At 42.4% G+C, this 12,634-nt stretch overlaps 1 protein-coding gene across 1 annotated transcript; it reads right to left on the reverse strand.

Moving 5' to 3' along the window:
* Positions 1-3,731: 3,731 nt before the first annotated feature.
* On the reverse strand, positions 3,732-10,097 carry LOC105037410 (receptor kinase-like protein Xa21). The gene is made up of 2 exons (XM_073254810.1): positions 6,845-10,097; positions 3,732-4,310 (listed from the first exon to the last, which is right to left on the reverse strand). Exons 1-2 carry the CDS (start codon positions 10,068-10,070, stop codon positions 3,973-3,975), a joined length of 3,564 nt encoding a protein of 1,187 aa, XP_073110911.1. The 5' UTR covers positions 10,071-10,097; the 3' UTR covers positions 3,732-3,972.
* Positions 10,098-12,634: the final 2,537 nt, after the last annotated feature.

Genomic DNA, 12,634 nt, shown 5'->3' on the forward strand with positions numbered 1-12,634 from the left:
GGGTTCAGGGGGTCTTCCAAGAGAGAGAGCTTTTGTGAGGAGAACTTCAGGTGAGAGATAAATTGGGTGTACGAGGGTTGAGGGTGAGATCTCCTCTTGTAAAATTTCTTTTTCATAGTGAAGTTTGCATGCCTCGTGGAGGCGAGCCCTTTTGTGGCTGATCCACGTATTTTGATTGTGTTTGTTATATTTCTTCTTTTTTCCTGCTACATCGCGTGGTACTGAAAAGATCTTCGGAGGTTGTGTCCTGGCCAGACATCCACCCTACAAGTGATATCAGAGCAAGGCGATTCAAGAACGCAGATTGCAGCGGTGGTGAGCAAGACTGAATATGAAGAATACAGGATAAATGAAGATGGAGATCAACAAGTTTGATGGTAAGAGCAATTTTTCCTTGTGGCAGGCAAGGGTGAAGGACGTGCTCATCTAACAGGGATTGATCGATGCTTTCTTGTGCGATAAGAAGCTAACCACCATAGAGGTGCGGGATTGGAAACGGCTACAGATGCAGGCGGTGAGTACCATTCGCATGTACCTAGCGGATGAGGTGGTGATCCATGTGCTGAGCGAGACTTCCACGACGGTGCTGTGGTCGAAGCTCGAGGAGTTGTACATGATGAAGTCTCTCACCAACACTCTTTTCCTCTGGAGGCAGTTCTACCAACTGCGGATGACTGAGGGACAGAGCGTGCAGGAGCATCTAAGCCACTTCCAAAAGATCCTCACCGACCTCCTCAGCGTTGGCGAGAATGTAGAGGAGAAGACTAGGGTGCTGGTTTTGCTGACATCGCTTCCCCCTTCGTACGAATCTTTGATGACTGCTCTTCTAGTAGGGAAGAGCACTATCAAGATGGACGAGGTCACCGTGGCGATACTCCAGAACGAGGTTCTCAGGAGGGAGAATCTGGCTTTGAGCTCAGATAGTGGTAGCTCAGCTTTGATGGCTTCTGGAGGAGTAGGAGGCGGTAGATGGAGCGACAGGAGATCGCGACGAGGGCGGTCCAAGTCCAAAAGGGACTTGAGCAAAATCAGGTGTTACCGATGTGAGGAGTTAAGGCATCTAGCCAGAGATTGCCCTCAACTCAAGAATTAGACGGTGACTGCTGTGGCGACGGCCAGCAGCGATTCAGATGGAGATGTCCTAGAGATATCTGATGAGGTATCTACTTCTTCCCAGCAGTGGATATTAAATTCTGCATGCCCCTATCATGTATGTTGCAGAGAGGAGCAGTTTGACTCCCTGGAGAACAGTGATGGCACTGTATATCTACCGAATGGATCGAGCTGTGCGATCAGAGGCATCGAGACGGTCAGCTGGAGGATATATGACGGTGCAGTAAGGAGATTGGGGGAGGTCCGATACATATCCGATTTCAGACGGAATCTTATTTCACTTAGTAGACTGGATTCGAGAGGCTATAGGACAGTAGCTGGTGGAGGAATCCTGAGGGTGCTATGTGGCGATCGGATTGTGCTGAAGAGAAAGAAGGAGAGCAGAGGACATTATTACCTAACAGGAAGCCCAGTACGAGGTGGAGCTTCGGGAGCCAGGTGGAGCTCAGATCGAGGTGGAGCTCCAAGAGGTGGATCGGGCACAAGACAGGAAACTCGGGAGGATGAGAGGCGACGTCGCAAGATGAGATTCCTATTGCCGCAGAACGATGCCCCGAGCAGGTCTCAAGTCAGGAGGAGCACAGCATACGACAGAGATGGAATCGAACGACCTGGCTCGACTTCCATGTTTGCCCATCCATGATCAGCAGGCAATTGTCTTAGGGCACGGGGGCGAGGAGATCTAGAAGCTATCGAAATTAGGAGGAGGTCGAATATCGAGTCGAGATGGAGATTGTTAGGATTTGACACTTCGAGATTCAGTCCATATTGAGCTCACAGCGAGGTTCGCAGCGAAATATGGAGTCCAACGAGATTAAGATTATCTAAAATGGAGCTCGGATGGAGAAGATAGGGACTTTTGAAGATTGCACGTAAGCCCAGGTGGGGAGGACGGCCGGCGAAGCAACTGTGGTGCGGCCGCAGGTGGCGGAGCGCGGCCCAGGTGGGGCCAATGCGCGGGACGCGCGACCCAGGCGCGCGGCCCAGCCCACGTGCGGGCTTGTGGGGCACGGCCCGAGCCCAAGTGCCCGGTGCGGGCGAGGCCCAGGCCCATGCGCTTGCCGGCCTAGGCCCAGGCACCTTGCCTGGGCCCTGTACCCCGATCCACCGTGGACCGGACGGTCTATGGTGGACCGCGTGGACCGCATGGGCATTTTCCACGCGTTTTTCGCGATCCATAGCACTATTTTGTGGACCAGTCGCGATCGGACGGCCCAGAGAATTCCCGATCTTGATCCGACGATCCAGAGGCTTGATTTGGGCTGATTAAGGAGTCTTAAACCTAATCTAATTGGGTTTAAGTCCTTTAAAAGGGCCTGTACATAGGAACAGTGGCTTTGTGGTCTGATTTTTTGCCGTGGATGCCGTACGAAACTCGAGGAGGAGAAAGAAGCGCGCATTGCTAAAAGAGAAGGAGCACGAGGCTCCTGGACAGCGGACGCCAGGCACTTCAGGGATTCAGGAGGTCTTTCAAGAGAGAGAGCTTTTGTGAGGAGAACTTCAGGTGAGAGAGAAATTGGGTGTACGAGAGTTGAGGGTAAGATCTCCTCTTGTAAAATTTCTTTTTTATAGTGAAGTTTGCATGTCCCATAGAGGCGACCCCTTTTGTGGCTGATCCACGTATTTTGATTGTTTTTGTTTTATTTTTTTTTCTTCCTGCTGCATCGCGTGGTACTGAAAAGATCCTGGGAGGTGGTGTCCTAGCCAGACATCCACCCTATACTTACACTGAAAATATTTAAAAAGATGCATCTAAATGTTTGCCATATTTTATTATACCATCATTCTTATAAATTTAAATATTGAGCAAGCATGATGTACAACAGTGATAATTGCTGATTGTAATCTTACATCAATATATTGTTTTTTTTTTTCATTGATTAAATTTGTTCTTCCTCATTCGATGGCATATTTATTCTTTCCCTTCGTTAATGGCTTGAAAATTGAGAGAAAGATACTAATAAAGAACATTATTTTATCAATATAAAAAATTTAAAAAATATTTATATATATGGAGAGGAGATAATGGACTCCACTTACTTTTGAAAAATAATTTTTTGGAAGCCTTCTCTCCTACATTCTGTTGCAAACTCGGATCAATAGGGAAGAAAAAAGAAAGATAAAAAACTAAAAATACACGCCATTCCCATGACATCAATCAGAAAAAAAAATATTTAGCTGCAGCTTTTACTCAAAAATTTTCTTCCATTGTAATACTAAAACTAGCAGATAGAACAATTCTATCAGAACGAACAAAAATAAAATAAAAATAAAATAAAATCTCCCGCCACTGTTCTTCTTAAAGAATTATTATTTGTAATTAGATTTTTAGTTAGAATACTATTCATGAAAAATTTATTATCCGAAATTGTAAGAGCTCTTTTTGTCCATCTACAGTCCCATGGAGAAAAAAACAGACGTAGAAGAAGAATAAGCGGAGGAGAGGCTACCACAGATCACCATTCCAATCTACAGATAATAGGTCCGTAGTAATAAAAATGCTCTAGGCTAGTAATAGACCTCAAAAATTTCTCAGGAATAATAATAAATCTCAAGAAAAAGGGCTTCAGGTTGCTTACATGAAAATCTCATTCATTCCACAGGAGATGTCCGTGAGGCTATAGTCCTTTAGGCATTTTTATTTGAAACTTTCATGGTCTCTTTGCTCTGTTTATTATATATTCAATATCTTATTGCAGCATTATTCTAATTCTTGATGGATGCACCCAAAAGCATGCACCCTCGCGCGCACAAAGAAAAAAGAGAGACTCTTTCTGAGCACAAAATAAACAGCCGGTGATGAAGGACATGTTCCAAAAGAAAATTCAGAAGGGCTTGTTTGAGTCATTTGAGCTTTAGTCATGGATTCAGTCCTTTGAGAAACTTATCCCTTATTGCCACCATTTCCTTGGCAACCTCTGTCATCTCCAATCGCTCCTCTGGTGATTCCTTTGAGCACAGGAGGCCATATTTGATTACTGAAACTATACACTCCTCATGTTCCTCTGCTGAGAACGATCTGGGGTCTATGATGTCCATAACTTGTTCTGGAAAGGCCATTTGAACATATTTATGAAGGTTTAGGCCATCTTTAAATTTGTCATCGGTAGGCCTCTTTCCTATAAATATTTCGAGCAGAAGAATTCCATAGCTGTACACATCCCCAGCTGTAGATGCTTGGTTGCCGATGCCATACTCTGCAGTGCATTTGGACATTTGATAAAGCTATTAAAACTTTTGAGGTCAACAAGCATCAAGCTCTGATACTGAATGACATATATTGCAACAATAAGCAGAGTTATAAGTATACCAGATGCTCTATTGGAAAAATAAAATAAAATAAAATCAACCAAACAGAGAAAAAGCCCTGTGACTGAAGCACTTCTTGAGTGAATAGGGACCAAAAATAAAAATGGCAATTAATCCAGGGTTCTTGGACCTGATTAAAGTAGGTCTAAAATTAATTTCGAGCTTGCACACTAAGATCAAGCTTGATTTGTTTATGATTACTCTGAGTTCAATCTCAGATTTTGAGCTGAGTCAAACATGAGCCTGATTGATCAGCTTATAATCCTACATCAAGTCGAAATCAACTCTAGTTGGTTCAAGCCTATTTTTAATGTAATATTTAGCTGGTCCAACAAATGTGAGAAAAAAAAAGATAGATAAAAGTTCAATCCGATAGTAAACTATATATATATAATATGTATGGTGTAACTATGTTCAAGTCTTATCAAGTCAAGCTCATTGAAGTTGAATTGATTTTTAGCTTGATTTGAGATTAATTTTGAGTATGTTTTGCTGGTCCAAACTTAGCTCATTTAGCTTCAAATTAAAGTTGGTTCTCTTCTAGAAACTATCTCAAGAATGTTTAGTTAGATTGATAGCTCTAGGTGGTTCTCAATTACCCTAAGATAATAAAGCTCAATGTCAATTTTCAAAATTACCAAGAACTTCTATTAGGATTTTCATGGAAGGAAGATTGGGATAAACTATAGAGCTTCAGCAGGAGTGAGAAGATAAAATAAGGCATATTTTTTTCATTAGCCAGTTATTTGCTTTTATTCAAGTCCTGTCAGCTCCGCGTGCAGTTCAATGAATCAATCACAAATTCAATAATCTAGGCCCAATTGAATTAGTTCGATGAGAAATTCTTTGTGCATTGCATGCAGTATAGTAAAATTGACGTAGAGCATACCGCCCAATCACATTAGACCACATAGCATAATTAATAATAAAGCAGATATTTAATACTATACAGCTTTTTTTCTCAATTTTTTTTGGACAAAAATGTCATTTTCTTCCATAAAACAAAGAAAGAACAATATTATTATTTCCTAATATCTTGTATAACTTTTTTAATATATATATAATATCCTTAATAATATATTTGACTTCTTATATCTTTATAAGATATCTTGAACAATATATATAGCTTTCTGATGTCTTATATGACTTTCTGTGAATATATATGACATCATAAATAATATATAAGACATCAGGAAGCTATATGTATTGTTCAAGAAGTCATATAATACATCAAAAAGTCATAATAACAAGTAGTATATCATATAAAGAAACAGAAAGTAATATACATTGTTCAAAATATTATATATATTTATAGAAAGTCAAATATATTATTCAGGATGTCATATATATTGACAAAAGATCATATAAGGTATCAGAAAAATATATATATATTATTCAAAATATCATATATATATTCACAGGAGGTCATATATATTAACAAAAAGTCATATATACCACAGAAAGTCATATAAAACATCGAAAGCTATATATATATTCAGGATGTCATATAAAGACATAGGAAGTCATATATATTATTCAAGATATTATATGTCATAAGAAGTCATACAAAGCACCATAAAGTAATAATAATTTTTTTTTTGTTATATAGAGGTAAGTGTATTTTCGTTAGAAAAATTTGAGAAAAAAAGCTCTACAGCATTAAACATCTGTTCTATTATTAATTACACTATATGGATCAATCGAGTTTCATGGTGCACTCACACGGTGCATAAAAAATTACTCTTAGTGAGACCCGCCGCGTGCCCCTACTTTAGAGGCACAAAGTGGTCTGGGCTGGATTCTGGGCCCATGAAGGCTGGCAGATAAATTTTGGGAGAATGTCTGATTAATATCGAGGTGGGCCAAGGCTGAGATTATGGTACATAATGAACAGAGCCCAAAAGAATGCCTCGAGTTGGGTGTGGTCCAGATTGGACCTGATGACTGATTCTGGCCTGATGCGACCATGGCCAACTCTAGAAAGTTGCAAGATACTACAGAACGGGTTCTGAGCAGCAATGGAATTTCCATGACTGTCTACAATGGACTCAACATTCAATTAACAGCAGGTGTTGGGTTGGGGTTGTATCGTTCATGTGAAAGAACGATTGACCTTCCTTCATAGCCATAGGAATCCACCATTGGATCATCCATTCATTGCTTTAAGATCTATGCAGGTGGATGGATAATAGGGTTCGAATTGCCTGAAGAGCTGCACGATTGGTGATTCAATGGTGGATTCATGTGAAGGAAGGTGAATCGTTCTTTCAAGCCAAGTATAGGGCAGGGGCTGTTCGAACTGAAATTTATACAAAGCATTTGTAACAGAGAGCGACTTGTCCAAGTTCCTAATCCTAAGCAATAGGTGCATGGAAGCACGTCTTTGAGCATGTGTGAGAGAGAGAGCAAATAAAATTCACACCTGGAGGGACGTAACCAATGGTTCCCTTGATTCCCACCGTGCTGCTTGAACTCTGAGATGATTCACCACGTGTTTGCACGAGAAACCTTGCTAATCCAAAGTCACCCACACGAGCAGTCAAGTCATTATCCAGAAGAACATTACTGGGCTTAAGATCACAGTGAACAATTGGCGTTGGCCCGAGGTGATGAAGATACTCCAGTGCCGAAGCAATGTCGATGGCTATGTTCAGCCTCTGGATGAGGCTTAGACTTCTAGATTGATGATCCTCACGTGCGTTCGGATGCAACCACTCTTCTAGACTCCCATTAGGCATGAATTCGAAAACTAAAGCTTTAAAATCATTACCATGGTGATCTACACTCGAGCACGAAGTGAAGATCTTGACGAGGTTTCGATGCCGGATGTTTCTCAGGGCTTTGCATTCAGCCATAAAACTCCTGCAAGCTCCATACCGTTGGAGGTTGAGCACCTTCACGGCAACAATTCTTTCATTACCATGATCCACAATTATTCCTCTATAGACCGAACCGAAACTTCCTGCGCCTATCAAATTAGCTGAAGAGAATCTATTAGTAGCTCTGGAAAGCTCATCATAAGACACTTGCACGTGCATATCTCTCAACCGAAATATAGACAGCGATTTCATTCTAGACTTTGGTATCCATTTACGAGCAACAAAGAAGCATAGTAGTATAATCAAACAGAAAACCGCACCGGCAACTGAAATAATGATTGCCTTGTGTGCAAAAGATTTATGTCCTTTCCCAGGGGTTTCAATAGAGCAGGCTGGCAAGTGCAGTTCAGGAATTCCGCCACAAAGTCGATCATTTCCACCGAGTGAAATCGCACTCAGATTGCTGAATATCCCTTCTTTTGGCACGTCACCCTCGAAATTGTTGAAAGATAGATTCAAAGACTGTAGGTAAATAAATCCTTCAAGGTACATCGGTATACGACCAGATAATAAGTTGTGTGAAAGATCTAGCTCCTGAAGCCCTTTTAAGTTGCTAAAAGAGGAAGGAATTTCTCCTTCAAGCAAGTTGAATTCCATATGGAGGCTTGTCAAGATCTGGCATTCACCAATGGCGCCAGGTAGCTGGCCAGATAATTTGTTGTGAGAGAGATCGAGCTTTCCGATATTTTTCAAATTACCAACTTCTGAGGGTATGGACCCATTCAACAGATTATGAGACAAGTCAAGGAAGATGGAGAGTGAAGAAAGGCTCATAACTTCTTTTGGTATGGCACCAGTGAGCTTGTTGGATGACAGGCTCAACAACTCCAGATTTTGGAAGTTGCCAAAGACCGACGGAATGCTCCCTTCCAAATCATTTTGTTGGAGATACAGTCTGTCCATGTTGGTGATGTTACCGAGTGTGGACGGAATTTCACCGGAAATCATGTTTTCTCTTAAAGACAACATTTGTAATCTCCAAAGCTTCCCAATTTCTGGAAGAAGACTGCCTTGGAGAAGGTTGGTACCCATATCAAGGTAATTTAGGTTGATCAACTTCCCGATCCCGTCGGGTATTACTCCCGATATCCGGTTTTTATTGAGCGCCAAATATTCCAGCCTCGTGGAAAGATTGGCAATTGAATTGGGCATCCTGCCTCCAAGTATATTGTACCTTACATCTAGATTTTGCAAATTGGTGCAGTTGGTTAACGCCGTCATGAAACTCCAGTCAGTGACATCCTTCGCTTCTAGTCGATTGTTGGAGACATCAAGCCAGTTAAGGCTCTGTAATTTTCCTAGGTTCCAAGGGATCGCGCCCGCGAAGTTATTACCAGCAAGTTCGATGTCTTGGAGTGCAGAAGCATTGGCCAGCGATGCAGGAATTGGTCCAGTGAACTGATTCCCGGTCACGTAAAACGTTTGAAGGTTAGGAAGAGCATTGCCAATATCTGATGGAAGAGTGCCAGAGAGTTGATTAAAGTAGATGCTCAAGTGGATGATCGCCGAGAGATTGAAGAGGGTGGAAGGAATGGCACCTGACAACTTGTTGAGCCCAAGATTAAGATATATAAGAGAGGAGAGTTGTCCAAATGAAGCTGGAATCTCACCCGAAAGATTGTTCTCGGAGCATTCCAAATGAGCGAGAGAGAACAGTTTCCCCAGGGAAGATGGGATGCCTCCGTGGAGATTATTTTTGGCAACACCAAGACCATCGAGAAAGGAGAGGTTCCCAAGAGAAGGTGGGATGGTTCCTGTGAGGCTGTTACCCGAGAGATCGAGGGTCTTCAGCAAGGGGAGGCTCCCCAAAAAAGGCGGTATGACTCCAGATAGATTGTTGCTATACATGGAAAGATAGATCAGGTTGGAGAGGTTCCCGAAGGAAGGTGGGATGACTCCCGTAAGGCTGTTTTGAAGGAGATCAAGGAAGGCCAAGAGGGGAAGGTTCCCCAAAGAAGGCGGGATGTCCCCTGTAAGATTGTTGAAGCCTAAAATCAGGCGACTCAGCACGGGTAGGTTGCCGAGCTCTGCAGGGATTTCACCTTTGAGCATGTTGTTCCTTAAATTAATTTCTTGAAGTTCTTGACAGCGGCTGAAATTGGAAGGGATTTCCCCTCGAAGCATGTTGTTCCCCAAATCGATAATTTGGAGGCGGGAGAGAAAGGTAAGAGTAGATGGAATCACACCTTGTAGTGGATTGTCCCTCAAACTGATGATTCTGAGATGGGAGCACCGGCCCAGAACGGATGGAATCTCACCTTGCAGTGCATTGTCCCTCAAACTGATGACTCTGAGCTGGGAGCACCGGCCCAGAGCGGATGGAATCACTCCTCCAAGGGAGTTGAGGGTGAGGTTGAGATATCGGAGCCGGCGCAAGCGACCAAACTCTTCCGGGATGTGTCCCTTGAACCGGTTGTTTGAAAGGTTGATTCTCTGGAGGAAGGTGAGGTTGGCAAGGAAAGGTGATAAGAGACCAACCAGGCCGAGAGAGTCGAGTTCGAGGGCTGTGACCCTTTCCGGGTGACGCCGACCGCACGTAACACCTCGCCACCGGCAAAAATGGAGGGTGTCATTCCATGAGGCCAGAGATCCCACTGGATCATCAGATATCAGTGACCTGAAGGCAAGGAGCGAAGACCAGTCGGTTGCATTGTTTCCACGCTGCGTAGACACAGCAGTTGCCGTAGGAGGCTGAAAGGTCTCCAGGAGCAGCACACACAGCAACAAGGGAATGAAGACGATGATCATGCTTGGAGCATTCGTCTCCATCCTTTTTGCCCATGTTCGTTGGCTGCAAAAGAGAATCTCCATGGCGGAACTGCCCTCGTCTGATATCTAAAAGCCCATATAATCATGTGACAAGTCTTGTCAAAAGAAAATTCCATGCAGACACCGTCCAAGAAACCTCTCTATTACCAACCTGCCATGGAAGAAACTTTTTCCTGTCCAGCTTCATTGGCTATCTGACTAGCCACGGAATATGCTCTTCATTAATAATATTTTTAATGAGATTTAATTACCGGTCCCTCCCTTGACCATACTATAACAAAAGCTTTCCGTTGACTTACACCCCCGATCCCTCCGTCACATAATCCCATTACACAGTTCATAAGCCACAATTTAATTTTGAAAAATCCCAAACATATCCCAATACGTGGTCCCCTAGAATAGATGTTCCCGATTCCTATTTCAAGCCGGAAATCACACGGCGCGATTCCTCCAAGAAATCACACACGGCGTAACATTCCTATTCCTCCCTTGGAACTTGGCACGTCCTAAACTACTTATCGCTACGTTGCGTACATTTTTTTTTTTTGGTAAAAAACACGTTGTGTACTTGACGCCCTAGATATCTTTCGGTAAGGTTACCTTCTCGATGTCCAAAACCGTTTGCCCCTTTCCATTTAAATTATCTCCTCCGCATACTAAATTTCTTCCCATTAGGTTATCTTCATGGCGCCCAAAACCATTTGTCCCGTTTAGCTTATGTGATCTCCTGCGTGAAAGTCGATGGCTTCCAAGAAAACTGTTGGTATGCTCGATAGCCCATACCTGCTAAAAAACCAGCATAACCATTATATTTGAAGTCAATACAACTTCCAAATAATTAAATTACAAATAAACATAAACATGCTTACCATCAAAGCCGCATATAGTCATCCAATATTTAAAAGCTCATATCATCGTGTGAAAAGTCTTGAATAATTCCATGCAGACATATACATCAAAAGAAAATTCCACGCAGACACCATCCTAGAAAATTCTCTATTACCAGCTGGCCATGAAAGAAACTTTTCCATGGGTTGCAGTCCTGACTAGCTCGTTCTTTGTCCTATCCAGCTTCCATGACTTCCTAACTAGCTCATCTAGCTATTATAGATAGCCATGGAATATGTTCTTCATTATTAATATTTTTAGTGGGATTTAATTATCGGTCCCTCCCTTGACCATGCTATAACAAAAGCTCCCTATTGACTTGGACTTAAATTCCTGATCCCTCCATCACATAATCCATAACACGCAATCCCTAAGCCACAATTTAATTTTCAAAAATCCCAAAGATATCCCTATACGCGATTCCCTCTAATAGACGTTCCTGATTTATATTTCATAGCGGAAATCGCATGGTGTGGTTTTTCCCAAAAAACACATATAGCATAATATGTTTTTCTCGATATGTTATCTCCTATATGGATCCCTTCATCGCAATATGGTAGGTAGATGTTCCCATTTCTCCGTTAGAGCCTGGCATGCTCTATCTCTTCTACTTACATTGTGTACTTGACGCCCTAAATTTCATCCGGTTTGATTGTCTTCTTGATGTTCAAAACTATCTATTCTATTTGGTTTATCTCACACTCTAAATTTCTTCCCGTTATATTATCTTCATGACTTCCAAAACCATTTGTCTTATTTGGTTTAGATTATCTCCTTCCCGATGGTCGGTGGCTTCCAAGAGGGCTATTGATATACTCGACAGCCTATACCTACTAAAAGATCAGCGTAACTACTCTATTTGAAGTCAATACAACTCTCAAATAATTAAATTACAAATAAACATAAACATGCTAACTCACGTATGCTCGTCCAATAATTAAAAGCCCATATCATCGTGTGAAAAGTCTTGAATAATTCTATGCACACATATACATCAAAAGAAAATTCCACGCAGATGGGGAGCACACCCTCTTTCTTAGGGATAAGAGAGACAAAGGCGAAGTTGAATCTGTCAAGATCAAGGGTGCCCATGTAGAATTCCTCAAAGAAAACAAGCAAATCATCACTGATCACATCCCAAAATTTTTTGAAGAAAGCAAATATGAACCCATTTAGATCCGGTGCCTTTAACTCATCAAAAGAAAAGGCAGCCCTTCTGATTTCCTCAGGCGAGAAGTTACCATCTAGTCCAGAGAGAACCAGTGTTTCATGGTGTAATAACCCAGATTTAAAAAAAAAAAAAAAAAAAAAACAGAGGAGGAAGACTCCTAACCGGAGTCTTCTTCCTCTTCGTTTACGACGAAATCGGACCGGTAGAGTCCGATCAGAGGTAGAAAATCTCCCCTATAAAACCCTCCTTCCCTCCCTTATGTCTCTGCAATTGGTTTTAGAGAGAATTTTAAGAAATTGAGGGATTTTTTCAAGAGGATCCGTGGGTTCTTAGATGGAAAAAAAGGGTTCGCCGGAGCTCTTCTCAACTGCCGGAGCAAGCCATCGTTGGGGCTATCACTGCGTCGCCGTCGGCTGCTGTCGGAGGGTGGCCAGAGTCGGCCCTCCTTGGCCGCCTGAGGGTGAGAGGAGATAAAGGGGGACGATGCCCCTGTTTTGCCCCAAAG

This window comes from Elaeis guineensis, chromosome 3 (genome assembly GCF_000442705.2).
Source record: "Elaeis guineensis isolate ETL-2024a chromosome 3, EG11, whole genome shotgun sequence".
NCBI lineage: Eukaryota > Viridiplantae > Streptophyta > Magnoliopsida > Arecales > Arecaceae > Elaeis > Elaeis guineensis.